This window comes from Saccostrea cucullata, unplaced genomic scaffold, assembly GCF_032062105.1.
Source record: "Saccostrea cucullata isolate Sc308-1 unplaced genomic scaffold, CSIRO_AGI_Scuc_v1 ctg9038, whole genome shotgun sequence".
NCBI classification, from domain to species: domain Eukaryota; kingdom Metazoa; phylum Mollusca; class Bivalvia; order Ostreida; family Ostreidae; genus Saccostrea; species Saccostrea cuccullata.
This window is the reverse complement of record NW_026926753.1, coordinates 12,466-28,129: the sequence shown is the minus strand read 5'-3', so window position 1 is coordinate 28,129 and position 15,664 is coordinate 12,466. Positions and strand designations below refer to the sequence as shown.

General features: G+C 32.8%; 2 protein-coding genes across 2 annotated transcripts; both read right to left on the bottom strand.

Annotated features, from left to right (window-relative positions):
- Nucleotides 1-4,218: 4,218 nt before the first annotated feature.
- On the bottom strand, nt 4,219-9,567 carry LOC134272574 (uncharacterized). Its single transcript, XM_062754796.1, has 9 exons — nt 9,480-9,567; nt 7,557-7,669; nt 7,052-7,155; nt 6,701-6,733; nt 6,419-6,519; nt 5,725-5,792; nt 5,409-5,606; nt 4,938-5,141; nt 4,219-4,297 (listed from the first exon to the last, which is right to left on the bottom strand). The coding sequence occupies exons 1-8, from the start codon at nt 9,498-9,500 to the stop codon at nt 5,129-5,131; spliced, it is 651 nt and encodes a 216-aa protein (XP_062610780.1). The 5' UTR covers nt 9,501-9,567; the 3' UTR covers nt 4,219-4,297; nt 4,938-5,128.
- A 448-nt stretch (nt 9,568-10,015) lies between these two features.
- Nucleotides 10,016-11,654, bottom strand: LOC134272573 (uncharacterized). Its single transcript, XM_062754795.1, has 5 exons — nt 11,562-11,654; nt 11,231-11,343; nt 10,726-10,829; nt 10,375-10,407; nt 10,016-10,194 (listed from the first exon to the last, which is right to left on the bottom strand). The coding sequence occupies exons 1-5, from the start codon at nt 11,652-11,654 to the stop codon at nt 10,016-10,018; spliced, it is 522 nt and encodes a 173-aa protein (XP_062610779.1).
- Nucleotides 11,655-15,664: the final 4,010 nt, after the last annotated feature.

Below are 15,664 nucleotides of genomic sequence, written 5' to 3'. Positions count from 1 at the left end.
AATAAATTATGTACCCTATAGGCAACGTTTTTGTTCAACAACCATAACTTGTATTTTTGTAAAAATTAATTATCAAAAAATCATCATACTCATAAATACGCATGATTGATCTGCAAGATAAAACTCTGTAGAAGTTGGACGGAAAATGGTACAGTGTCACCTTTTTGGCAGCCACAAGTAATCAGACAATTAGATTTAAAACAGTACTGATTTACGCTTTATGGCTAATAAGATTATTTTACATTATACATTATGTTTGTTAATATTTAAAATAATTATTGATGTTTGAATCATATTAAACCACAATAAACCCAGAAATAATATCAATCTATGTATTCATTTTCTAATTTGCGTCCTTAAAATAATAATTTTAAAAAATGCTGTGCAGCAATTTATTTTCAAATAAACTGCACTGTATAGATCCTGTGTAGTTATACATATTACAATAATACTCACATGTTGTTATGTCTATTAACAGAAGACGTCGCACTAACTCAGCGTTCTGCTTAATAACAGCATCTTTCTGATCTTTGGTACAACGGACACCTGCCTCATTGTAAACGTTTTTAATTACGCACGCAATGGCGTCAATTACAAAGCTGAAAATAAAGAAAACAACATTTTACTTACCATAAGAATGGTTCAGCAGTAAGTGTAACATACAGGTACTCCACAAAATGTAAACCATTTTTATTATTTTCAACGGTAATCTAACAATCAAGCTCTATGATAAACGTGACGACTTTAACTTTTCTATCGTCAACTTCCCTTACTTATGCAGCAATATATCTTCATCACCTGCATACGGAGTAAATATATCTCAGTTGATTCGTTACGCAAAAGCATGCTCTACGTTTGTACAAAAATTTCTAAAACAAGGAAAATTATTGACAAACAAGTTGATGAAACAATGTCATCAGCAGTCACGTTTAAAGTTATTATTTCGTAAGTTCTATATGGTCGATACAATGACCTTGTCAGCAAATACAATTAATCACTTAAGTCAAACACCGACTGACGTTTTTCATACTAATTGTTAGTCCATTATTTTACACCGAATTGAAGACGGATTTTCTCGTTATTTCCCGATCATGACAAGGAGCACACGGCGGGTTGACCAGTTGGCAGGGAAAGTTCACTCCTCCATGGCACCTGATGCCACCTCTGATATTTTGGAGGTCCGTGTTTTCTCTGCTCCTATTTTATACCGTTTTAGGACTTTTGAACTTGAATACTTCGGTATCTCCATATATTTCATTATAGAAGACTTTTCAACCTGTTTATTTTCATGCTGTAAAATTTAGCATTAGCTCGAAACTTGTACGTGTTATAATTCTTGATTTGTACATACCTGCATTTTACTGTGCTGTCTGACTGAGACACTTCAACGTATCTTGAGTAGTCTACACATTTTGTAAGTAGCAACTGTTCTAAGTATGACGAATTTTCACATGGCGATCCTACAATACCAATATTGTACTGACGTTACAATGTAGTGATTGAATTTACATGGAGGTTTTATGATATTGTATGTTTATGGATTACACACAAAAAATTGATGGTATTATTTATTGAGTCTTGTTACAAACAATCTTTTTCTCCTTTTTAGATAAAGGTTTTATTCAAAGTCTATAAAAAGGTAAATGTTTTAGAAAAACGTAATCACTGTTTGTTATGATGGCTGATGTCGTCATATCCGGTTCTGGGTAGGCAGTGGAGGTGGACGTTTCAAAAGATGGAAAAGGACTGGAGGATAGACCTGAGGAAAATAAAGAACAGTTAACGGTAAACAAAATTATCGTACATTTAGTGAATATTAATATCTGAGTGGAAATATTTTCACGATGAAAGGAACAATTATGCTACTGAAATCATATGTTCATATATTTAAATTTGATTCTTTGGTTTGAGACACATGAACAGATACACAAATCTCTAGGTAATAGTTCGTATTGTATATATAATTCAGCCCTTTCATTAATAGATAATGACATGTCAAAATCATGCTGACAGTTGATACTGACTATGAATCCATTTCGTTTCAGTTGAAAAAACCTACATACAGATTAACATGGTATTTGAGGCTTTTGAAACTTGTACATTAGATATTGAAAATATCTAAATTGTTCCCGAGTCTGTGAACTTTAAATTCAAAGGGTATAGTCAATATCATCCTTAAAAATAAGGATATACTGGTACAGAAGAGGTTAATACTCACACATCCTTGGGTCTATAACAAGAAGTATCTGGATGTTGTCTGCATTCTCATCAATAAACTGATTTTGCTGAGCTCTGCTGCAGGTAATCCCAGTATCTTTAGCAACTTCTTGAACTACGCAGTGAATTGTTTTATCAAGAAATCTGAAACATTCCACATAAAATTGTATAGTTTATGTAAAATAAAACAGAAATGTGACTTGGCGAATTCAAAACGGAGCAATATTGTTCACAAGGCTAAAAGGACGAAAATAACCCTGTATGCAGTATCAATTCCTGGAAGAAACTATAAGCATCGCTCCATGCTTCAGACTTTTTTCATTTGAATCTAATGCTATTATTGCTAATAAAAACATAGGTAATCAAAGATTACGAAGCTCACCTCGACGAATGTTATCTGTGTAAGATATGCAAATCTCACATCATATTTTCTTAATATCTAGTATTTATCCCAACAACAATATTCTTGCAAGTTGTGTTTAACCCCTTACATGGCATATACAAATTTCTATGCATGTAGCGTGAAAAACATGTATAGTGTAAACAAATGTGTTAATACTGCAGATATCAAGGACTTCAAGTTCATTGGGATTAATCTGTTCCCAAATCTTTAACCTGGACTCTTGTATGAAAAATATACATGTAGGTCAGATTCATCCAAAGCAAGTTTTAGTGTCCATCCCTAGATAAATGCAATTTGGTGTTCTTATAGTTACTTGGGAATGAAAATGTAGGTCAGATCCAGCATCCGAAGCAAGTCTGGTAGTGTCCATCCCTAGATGCATCATCCATGCAAGTTTGGTTCGGATAGGTCTTATAGTTACTTGGGAATGAAATTGTAGGTCAGATCCAGCATCCGAAGCAGGTCTTGTAGTTTCCATCCCTAGATGCATCATCCATGCAAGTTTGGTTCGGGTAGGTCTTATAGTTACTTGGGAATGAAAATGTAGGTCAGATTCAGCATCCAAAGCAAGTCTGATAGTGTCCATCCCTAGATGCATCATCCATGCAAGTTTGGTTCGGATAGGTCTTATAGTTACTTGGGAATGAAAATGTAGGTCAGGTCCAGCATCCGAAGAAAATCTGGTAGTGTCCATCCCTAGATGCATCATCCATGCAAGTTTGGTTAGGGTAGAGCTTATAGTTCCTTGGGAATGGACCTGCTCTAAAAATTTAAACCTGGTCACTCATCTGGAAAATGTAGGTCAGATCCAGCATCCGAAGCAAGTCTGGTAGTGTCCATCCCCAGATGCATCATCCGTGCCAGTTTGGTCAGCGAAGGGCTTATAGTTCCTTGGGAATGGACTTGCTCCTAAAACTTTAACCTGGTCACTCATCTTGGGAATGGACCTGCTCCAAAAACAGTTACCTGGTCACTCATCTGGAAAATGTAAGTCAGATCCAGCATCTGAAGCAAGTATGGTAGTGTCCATCCCTAGATGCATCATCCATGCAAGTTCGGTCTGGGTAGAGCTTATAGTTACTTGGGAATGGACGTGCTCCAAAAACTTTAACCTGGTCACTCATCTAGAAAATGTAGGTCAGATCCAGCATCCGAAGCAAGTCTGGTAGTGTACATCCCTATATATGCATCATCCATGCAAGTTTGGTTCAGATAGGGCTTATAGTTACTTAGGAATGGACTTTCTCCTAAAACTTTAACCTGGGACGCCGACGCCGGGGGTATAGCATAAGCTCATCTCGACTTCGTCGAGGTGAGCTAAAAAGGGATAATTTACATTAACTTACAATTTATTTATGGTTGTTGGACATTTCTTCATGTATTTTTGTGCATGTAAAGATTAATTATTTTGCATTTTACCCAATTTATCGTGTACGGTATACATGATATATAACTTAATATCATTTATGAAAAAAGGTCCCAGCTCCAGGGTTGAAAATCAGATGGGAGGAAGGAGTTCATGTCCACACTAAGGTTTTTCTACGAATTTCTATGAAACCTACCTACATAACGCTGTTGTCAGGTCGTTAGACTGAAAAGCTCGGTTATATGCATCGTCATCGTAACATGACACGAAGAGCACTGTCTCCAGGTAGGTAATGTTTCTACAAGGTGAATCTACAAAAGTTTTAGATTTATGGGAATGGACTTGCTCCTAAAACTTTAACCTTATAGGTCACTGAATCTTGGGAATGGACCTGCTCCAAAAACAGTTACCTGGTCACTCATCTGGAAAATGTAAGTCAGATCCAGCAATTTACAATTTTGAAAGAGGCACCATTGCTTATCATAATTATTAAGTTAGCATGCTGGAGCTCTAAATCTGTCTTGCATATCGACACGGAAATTCAAAATTTTGATAATCATTGGAAATACGTTAGTTAATTATTTGTAAACAGTTGTGACAATGCCAGATGATCAATGTCGAATACATGTACTACTAGTATTGGTTTGATGTCGATCCAGCTTTTCGGTTGAATTTTGGGCCGAGAAGCAAGATGAAGCTGGGCCAACGTTTGAAAATTTAATGAAAGCCAACTTAATTGTCGTCGTTGGACCGACCAATGTTAACAATCTTTCCTGAAAATCATATAATTATGATCATATTAGACAAGCATTATGTTGGTTATTATTTTTTTGTTTAACTTATACTTAATGCGAAAAGAAATACAAAACATTTTACAGTATTGTTTGAATTTTCGTCTTCCTTTTTTTTCGAGGTGGGGGGGGGGGGAGTATGTGTGTTAAGTAGACTTACCATTCCCCGGAATCATATCTGGTGTTATGTCAGTACCAGTGGATGGAGTAGAGGATACACTTGACGAAGTCCGGCGGAATACTGATGTTGTTATGGATGATGTGGTTGTCGTCGTCGTTGTTGTTTTTGTTGTTGATGATGATCTTATGGCGGTCGTTGAAGTTTGTGGTGGATTTCTTGTTGACTCTGTATCAGACTGTGCCCCTGTAAAATTACTTCCATTAATGTCAGTTTTCCATGCCTTCATTTTTACTTAGGTCATTAAAAATTTACATTTATTGAAATGTGTTTTCCTATAATTTTGTATTTTACCAGAATTATATGCATAATAAAGCATATACCATATTAATTAACAATATGGAGTTTCTAGACTACAAGAGATTTTAAAGACACCTTATAAAAAACATTCTTAAATTAAAGTGTAAAAAAAATCTGTTTTTGCTGATGTCAATAGTAAAGACGGCGAAGCACCTGTTTGCGGCTGTCTGACACTTATTTCTGCTGTGTCGACTTTTGCCAGAAGTGACGCTGGGTTGTCTTGTTTGGCCTTTCTCACGATTTCTGTAATTGTACTCAGAATTACAATGAAGTTGGTCACGTGACGCTCCGTTCACTGAGTACTTGGCAGTTTTCATAAAGATTTTGATATCACAAATCACGCTTCCTGGGCTGAAAAATAGACATATATCGATATCTTTTCTTCATAAAGCAATTTTATAAGGAAGATACGAAGTTTTTTTTATTGGAAAAGATTTTTTTTTTCTTTTGGTATTTAAAAAAAAAATACCTTAAATTTGAAATGACGATGAAATCCAGGTTCATGCCAACTTCACTTTCTCTTATACCGTCCTCTGTCTAGCAAACAGGATAAAAGTCAGTAAACTAGAATGTTTTGTGGAATGGTACATGTAGTGACATTAAGGATTCTATTTCAAAGTTGAAGAGTGATCATTGTGTCATTCTTTGCGAATACAAGTGAAATCAGTGCAAAAGATATTTTTTACCATATCTATCAAATACCAAGCAGCGAGGTAAAAATTATCGACATTTTTTTTTCTACGTAAGAAGGGGGTAACTAATGGTTAATATAAGAAGTAAATGATGCTGGAATTTTTAGCAACCTGTGTAGGAACATGCAAATATCGAAATAAAGGCCCCCATTCCCTTCCTAACCTCAATGTATGGTTTAAAAGGTATTGTTGATTGATGGAATTGTTTCTTGAAAAAGTATATCAAAATTAAAGTGAGTTTTAGGATCAAGTGTAAGACAAAAATATATAAATAAAAAAAAAACTATAAGATTTAAAAAAAAACATTTTCTTTCGAAATAACAAGGCCTGTTACTTATATTCAAATGATACTCTAATCTGAAATTCTTGCATTTGCTTTCAAAGTGAATTTCACACAAAGTATATGGTAGTATTAAAAGTATGATAGTAGTTTCCTTCTTTATGCTCAATTAATGTAAAAGACTCTCGTACCTGGGCCAGGAGGGCAGATGTAAATCTCTGATAAATCTCACTGTCGGGGTCATCGTACTCTGGTTGCCATGGAGTTACTAGGGTCATGGTGGCCTCAAATTCTGTAAGTAATATGACTTAGATTCTATAAATATTACACGCATTCTAAAAATATCATGGCTTATATTCTATAAATATTAAAATCATCTTTTTCAAAATTCTGTTTGAAAGTCATTTCCTTAACTAAAAAATTCTGAAATGTGTTTTCATGGAAAGTTTACCATAAAATGAGTTTTGACGTACCCATTGGTGCCTGGGGTTTACTTTCATTTTTTTCTGTAAACAAAATATAAGTATATAATTTATAAGTTTTCTAATTCGTTTAATTTTACATTATGTTCACATCTTTCATGATTCTCTTTAGATATAATAATTGAGAATCTAATGATACCTGGGTACATCGTTAAAACTTTAAATTTCTTAATAATAAATACTTCGAATTTAAACCTTTCTAATATCAAACTTTTAACAGATAAAACATGAGAAAATAATGAGAAAAATCAACAATATATATACTAAATGTGTAGTAGTGTATCTTTACTAATGAAATCATGTATTTTATAGATTATCCACTGTCAATTCTGTCAAACTTACTTTTGACGACAATAACGACGACAACAGTGATGATAACTATAATGACACCAACGATGACAGACACAAACAAACATCGATTCTGACGACTGATAGAAACAGATGATCTATATGAGGAAAAGAAGGATTTATCATACACTTTACTTAAAAAAACGCTACTTTTTTAAAATGAAGCATGTGTCTTATATTTTGTAAATTCCCTTGTGCATTTTTTAAATTTAAATTTGAGTCAATATTATATCAATTAATAAATGAAATATACAACAGCAATTCTCTCGCATTCCCAATAACAATTAACAATTTATTAATTTAGATATCTATCAATTTTCAAGTATTTTTTATAGGATTTTTAAATTGAATTTTGAATTCTTTTAAGTATATTTACGTTATCCTTTGAAACAATCCCTAATTATCTTTAGCTATCAAGGCAATCAAAAACATTTATTTGAAGCTTAATATTTTCCAAAAATACAATATGGTGGTATTCAAACTCCGGTAGACACCATACCTTTTTGGAGGGGTGGGTTCGAATACCTCTCTGTTCTTCTGGATACTAGAATGACCCTCGTATGCATAATTACTGAAGGCACTGGAGTCGATATAGTCGTAAGTGTGCTCGTCCTGTAATAAAATACACAAAACTGAAAGTTTAGTCTTTACACGATAAAACTGTTAGACGATTTATAGCAATATTAATTTGTAGGTACATGGTGTACGTTGTCCCAAACTCTTTACTGGACGAAATGTTGAGCAAAACTTAGTCAGTCTTTTTGTTGCAGAGTTTGAAGAAAGTGCCTCTAGTGATCATTCAATCCTTTTATCGTTTAAAGTTCAGAGACTGAGCCAAATTTAGTCAGCATTTCTGTCACAGAGTTGGAATGTATTGACAAAGGATCAATCAGCCACTTCCAGAGATTTAGGTCAATGGGCATATTGTATATTTCCGATTTCGTTGACAAAGTACACGTGGAGTAAATACCGGTATATCATTTGACTATTAAGTCTCAGTTTTATTGAAGGGGTGACAGAAACGTCTCTTTTTCTGAAGGTCCAAAACCTATTTCAGAGGTAACCTATGGAGATAACGAACAGTATTCAAGATCAGAAAACATGACTATTTCATTAAGTTGTATTCAACGATGAATATTAGACCTAAGACTTCAAAACAAGAGATTATGTCAGGAGATACAGGTGTACTTAAGATATATGAACCTCAAAAATTCGGAATCAAATTCAATTGTTATTGACGCAAAAAAAATTTTGAAAAAGAAAAATCAGTTTTATCAAATTAAACAATTTAACAAAATAATAACTGACCGGTTGGTAGGGGATGCTCACTCTTCCATGGCACCTGATCCCATAGATCCATTTGCTCTGCTCTTATTTAATTTGTATTGTTTAATGGACCCAGTTTTAATCTTGAATACTGTTCGTTATCTCCATAGATTTCAGTATATGTGCAACGAGGCATATGGCTGATTCAGATACTTTAACGGAAGCATGTTTTGTTAATATTTGCATCACACGCGCAAAGTTTAGTCACTTTAAGATTTTTTTTTCGTTTGTCGTGTTTTTATGTACGTTTGTTCTGCAAAATTGATAGTTTGTTTTGCTTTAATGTATTTATGTTTTGAGAAAAGGTCTGTTGATAATAAATTATATGTCATTTGTTTTTATGATCGTTGAAATGATAATAATTGTTTGTTTTCTCATTATGGTAATTTTTGCCCTTTCCGCTGCCCATAACCCTTGTGCAACATTTGTAAAAAAAAAAAATAAAATAAAAAAAAAAAAATAATAACAAAGGAAGTTTTGAATAAGGTGAAAACTGAACAAGAATAAAGAATAGTTCAGATATTTTGAAATACTGTAAAGTAAGGTCGAGTCAAACGGTAACGCCCAGAATTGATGCTACATGTATATGTATAACTATCTGACTATATATTATTACGAGTATATAGTTCAGCCAAGACTGGGTACAGACTTAGCCAATTCATATATAACACAAAGAAGAAATACAGAGCAGAGGAACAAGTGTTAAGTGATTCAATGTTCCAAAATCCTAAACAATAGAAATTCCCCATCCGAAACAAAATCCAGACACTGAACATTACGTTGAAGAATTTGTACCACTGTTAAAAACAGTCATTTGTAGATGAAAAATGTCTAAAGCTACACCGAGAATGTAATAAAATAAAATAAATCTGGATACATCTAAGATTAAAAAGAAGATGCATTAGTCGAAAAACAAACTGTATTGTTTTCTGTCTACTGAACTATACCTGCACACAGCTGATGGACACTGGTATTGCATTATTTGTAATTTAGAAACAGAATGTTACTGTAATATAACGTGTATACATAGGTAGATGAGACAGAGATCAAGGTGTTCTGACCAAACTTAAGAAATTATACGACAGTTTATACCTACCTCTTTATATGCACTATCCATGTCGTGTGTTGTTTTCCTTCTGCTGACCTCTTGTCTTATGGTCAGTCACCTGGAACGCGACTAGCGACCCGTATTCAAGTCTATTCAACATGTTCAAAAACTGTTCAGCCTGAATAAACTTACATTCCTTTAATTATTTATAGACACTAAGTACTCAAAATAGCAATACCAAGTTTTAGGTAAAAATTAAAAAACATTTTGTGTTCTACGTAAGAACTGTTTAATTGCAATGGTCAATATAAAAGTAAATGATGACTTTTAAATTTTTAGCAACCTGTGTAGGAACATGCAAATATCAAATAAAGGCCCCCATTCCCAACCTCATGTATTTTAAAATATTGTTGAGAAAAAGTTTTCTTGAAGATTTATATCAAAATTAAAGTGAGTTTTAGGATCAAGTGAATATTTTAAAAAAAAAATAAGATTTAAAAAAACTATTCTTTCGAAAAACAAGGCCTGTTATTATATTCAAATGATAAATTAACGCATTCTTGCATTTGCTTTCAAAGTGAATTTCACACAAAGTATATGGTAGTATTAAAAGTATGATAGTAGTTTCCTTCTTTATGCTCAATTAATGTAAAAGACTCTTTTTGGGCCAGGAGGGCAGATGTAAATCTCTGATAAATCTCACTGTCGGGGTCATCGTACTCTGGTTGCCATGGAGTTACTAGGGTCATGGTGGCCTCAAATTCTGTAAGTAATATGACTTAGATTCTATAAATATTACACGCATTCTAAAAATATCATGGCTTATATTTATAAATATTAAAATCATCTTTTTCAAAATTCTGTTTGAAAGTCATTTCCTTAACTAAAAAATTCTGAAATGTGTTTTCATGGAAAGTTTACCATAAAATGAGTTTTGACGTACCCATTGGTGCCTGGGGTTTACTTTCATTTTTTTCTGTAAACAAAATATAAGTATATAATTTATAAGTTTTCTAATTCGTTTAATTTTACATTATGTTCACATCTTTCATGATTCTCTTTAGATATAATAATTGAGAATCTAATGATACCTGGGTACATCGTTAAAACTTTAAATTTCTTAATAATAAATACTTCGAATTTAAACCTTTCTAATATCAAACTTTTAACAGATAAAACATGAGAAAATAATGAGAAAAATCAACAATATATATACTAAATGTGTAGTAGTGTATCTTTACTAATGAAATCATGTATTTTATAGATTATCCACTGTCAATTCTGTCAAACTTACTTTTGACGACAATAACGACGACAACAGTGATGATAACTATAATGACACCAACGATGACAGACACAAACAAACATCGATTCTGACGACTGATAGAAACAGATGATCTATATGAGGAAAAGAAGGATTTATCATACACTTTACTTAAAAAAACGCTACTTTTTTAAAATGAAGCATGTGTCTTATATTTTGTAAATTCCCTTGTGCATTTTTTAAATTTAAATTTGAGTCAATATTATATCAATTAATAAATGAAATATACAACAGCAATTCTCTCGCATTCCCAATAACAATTAACAATTTATTAATTTAGATATCTATCAATTTTCAAGTATTTTTTATAGGATTTTTAAATTGAATTTTGAATTCTTTTAAGTATATTTACGTTATCCTTTGAAACAATCCCTAATTATCTTTAGCTATCAAGGCAATCAAAAACATTTATTTGAAGCTTAATATTTTCCAAAAATACAATATGGTGGTATTCAAACTCCGGTAGACACCATACCTTTTTGGAGGGGTGGGTTCGAATACCTCTCTGTTCTTCTGGATACTAGAATGACCCTCGTATGCATAATTACTGAAGGCACTGGAATCGATATAGTCGTAGGTGTGCTCGTCCTGTAACAAAATACACAAAACTGAAAGTTTAGTCTTTACACGATAAAACTGTTAGACGATTTATAGCAATATTAATTTGTAGGTACATGGTGTACGTTGTCCCAAACTCTTTACTGGACGAAATGTTGAGCAAAACTTAGTCAGTCTTTTTGTTGCAGAGTTTGAAGAAAGTGCCTCTAGTGATCATTCAATCCTTTTATCGTTTAAAGTTCAGAGACTGAGCCAAATTTAGTCAGCATTTCTGTCACAGAGTTGGAATGTATTGACAAAGGATCAATCAGCCACTTCCAGAGATTTAGGTCAATGGGCATATTGTATATTTCCGATTTCGTTGACAAAGTACACGTGGAGTAAATACCGGTATATCATTTGACTATTAAGTCTCAGTTTTATTGAAGGGGTGACAGAAACGTCTCTTTTTCTGAAGGTCCAAAACCTATTTCAGAGGTAACCTATGGAGATAACGAACAGTATTCAAGATCAGAGGTAACATGACTATTTCATTAAGTTGTATTCAACGATGAATATTAGACCTAAGACTTCAAAACAAGAGATTATGTCAGGAGATACAGGTGTACTTAAGATATATGAACCTCAAAAATTCGGAATCAAATTCAATTGTTATTGACGCAAAAAAAATTTTGAAAAAGAAAAATCAGTTTTATCAAATTAAACAATTTAACAAAATAATAACTGACCGGTTGGTAGGGGATGCTCACTCTTCCATGGCACCTGATCCCATAGATCCATTTGCTCTGCTCTTATTTAATTTGTATTGTTTAATGGACCCAGTTTTAATCTTGAATACTGTTCGTTATCTCCATAGATTTCAGTATATGTGCAACGAGGCATATGGCTGATTCAGATACTTTAACGGAAGCATGTTTTGTTAATAATTTACATATTACATGTTTTATCAAATTGAGCATAATATGCTCAGGTGACCATGTTTTTATGGGCCTCCATCTAATAGGTATTTCATATCCTTAATTCATTACCAGTCTGAATTAAACAACAGAATTAAATTAATGATGTAAATAAGGTTTGATAAAGGGGGGGGGGGTATAAATTTTTGGCACATAATTGGAACTTTTTAAATCTATATTTTCTCATATCTGTAAATCAACAAATAATATTATTCAAATTAGTGTAAAGAGTTTTTGATGAATTTTTCAAAATGTGCAAAGTTTATTTATATTTGACAAGCTTAAGGCAGTTCTAAACTTCTTGAAATCTGCCATATATACACAATCAATTTAGTCAACCCCCACCCCTCTCCCATCAACACACACACACATAACACACCTAATTTGCCTGTTTTTGGAAATAGGCCTAGATGGAAAGTTAAGATAAAACATCTTTCGTAAATTATAATTTTCAATTTGTTCTTGCACTATACATGTATTTGAACACCTGCATCACATTGGGCTTCCGTCATTTGTACCCAACTTAAGTACTAGTTTTACCATTGGCATTATCATTTTTAGATTTCACTGCACGTGCAGTAGGCTACTAATGTGGTATACACATCATTGCATATAGGAATTATTTCATTTTGTGTTTTAATTGGATTATATTTCATGAATATTACAGGACCTAAATAATGACAATCGGTAAGTACAAAATTTTGGTATAGATTTGGGTAAAATAGTCTGAAATGCAAACGGTTCTAGGTTCAAGTTTAAAGGATCAAAGGTCATCCGATGCTTTGACATTCTGAAGAGTTATCCCCCGTTATCAACGTTACATTCAGTTAGAAGATCCAGAATTTTTTTTCTGGGACTGGGAGGGAGGGGGGTCAGACCTGAATTTCCTGAGAAGCTAAAAAAAAAAAAGAAGTTATGTTTGGGTCTGTTTTCTAAGGTGGAGGGACACTTAGGGCATACAAAGTCATTTTTATTTCCTCCAGTATATATTATAGTCCTGCAAATTCCAAGGGGGGGGGGGGGGGGAGGGGGGGGTTGAGATGGCGATCAGCCAATCCACTCCCTGTCCCTGTAATGACAAATGATTATGTGACTCCTAAACAGTTGGAAAGTTTTTCCATTTGACTCTCCATAATTTTGTTTCTTGTGTTATTATGTTATGTAAATTAAATGGTATAAAGGTTATGAACCCCTGGAGGTCATTCCCACTCCTAATGAGCTGGAAATGTTCACAATATACTGCATTAAATTAAATAAAAGTGCATCAATGATAAGATTACTTGACATTTTATTCATGAATTTGTGTCAACTTATCTTCTGGCGGCGGCCTAGAATAGGAATGAAAATCATTCAGAGATGGACCACATTAAACTATTTGTATAATTTTTTTTTTAATGTAATACAAGTAGTAGTTTGCATACATAAACAAACAGGGGTCTGGGAAGGGGTGAGGGGAAGGATCGAGTTAATATTTCTTTATGTCTTAATGGTTGAAAACTCCTAAAATGAATGTTGACCTCAAATCTAACTTGTCCTCATTATTTTTCAAGTGGTGGTGTCTCCATATGAGTGAAAAATTCCTGAGAGGGATGTTTAATAACAAACAAAATGACATAAAAACACAATATTGATTTGCGTTAAGAAATATGCAGGAGATTTTTTCCATCATAAATCTTCTTCTCAAGAACAGCAAGGGCATTATTGTCCCCCATTTTGGGGAAAGGGAGGGGACGTTAAATCTCATTTGTCTGTCAGTTTGTCCATTTTATTGACAGCTAGTATGTGCATCTGTCACAATAAATTTAACCTTGGTAATAACTTTTGAATAATAAGAGATACTGCTTTCCTATTTCACATGTACATTACCACAAAACTTTCTAAATATACTATGATTTTTTAACCCAAGTGAGACCTTGACCTTAAAGTTTTACCTACTTTCCAAAAAATAACATTTTAAATTGATCAATTTGAAAGAGAAAAGAAAGGGCATTCAAATTATACATGTTTATTACATGTGAAAAGACTTTTCTAAATATAACATTACTTTTGACTCTGTGACCTTGACCTAGAAGTTTAACCTACTTTTCAAAAATATTATATTGTATATATAAATTTTGATTCAAAAGAGATATGACTTTTATATTTGACATGTACATTACCTGCAACAAAATGTTTCAGAACATGCTATGATTTTACCCCTTTGACCTAATTTTCAAAAATTGATATATGATATGGGTGCATATTCAATGACATAATATGCCATAAATTATGGCATCCCATTCACTAAAACACAGAAAGCAGAGGACCACAATTCTTTGAATTTGCTAATGTATAATCTTGATAGATGGAAACATCCTCATATAATGTAGATTCAAGTTTTTTTATGCCACACCATGATTAGGAATACATGTATAGTTTTTGTCATGTCCGTCCTCCACCCTTCCATCTGTCTTTCCATTGGGCTCAAAGAAACTTTCTAGATATTTTTATCAAAGTTCATATGTTGATGCATACTGATGTAAATATCCAACTGCAGCAATATTTTTTGACTTTGACTTTTCCTTTGACCTTCACATAACTTTTCTTTAAAGAGGCTGGGTAGATGCAGCCATTTTTAGACTATATTGATCTCTTTTAGAAGAATAGCTCCATATAAACATATAATAAAAATGATAAAATGATCAAATTTTAAAACAAAAATTTATGAATTTTTTTTTTTCTATATAAAACTTTGATTCCCCATTGCCAAATGATAGTTGATGGCTTAAGATATCATATCCCCAAATTTAAGTTATAACCGGTGGTTAATAAAAAAAATAATTTGTTGACCCCCTAGCCTCCTTAAATTACTGTTTAGCTTTATTTTAAAGAAACCATTCAAGTTGTGTAATGAAACTTTACATGATAATACATACTTATGTAAGCTTTACAATACTTCACTCTTTTTTACCTTGACCTTTCCTGTGACCTTGACTTCACTTTTCTAAAATTAATGTCTAAATCAGTTTTGAGTAAACAATTCAAAATATATTTATCAAACTTCATATGCTGATACATACTGCTGAGAGCTATTAATACATCAACTTATTTTGACCTTGAATTTTCCTTTGACCTTGACCTCACTTTTTAAAATATGTGTTTATCTAAGTTTTAAATAAACCATTAATTATAGTTTTATCAAACTTCATATGCTAATAGTAAATTCATACTGATGTAAGCTTTTCAACTGCAACAATCAACATTTTGGCCCTAACCTTTCCTTTGACCTCTCTTTTCTTAGAAAAAGTGTTAAGGTCAGTTTCATTAAATCATTCAAGATATTTTTATCAAACATAATATGCTGATAACTTCATCAAAAACTTAACCTTGCACATTCCTCTGACCTTGACCTCCAT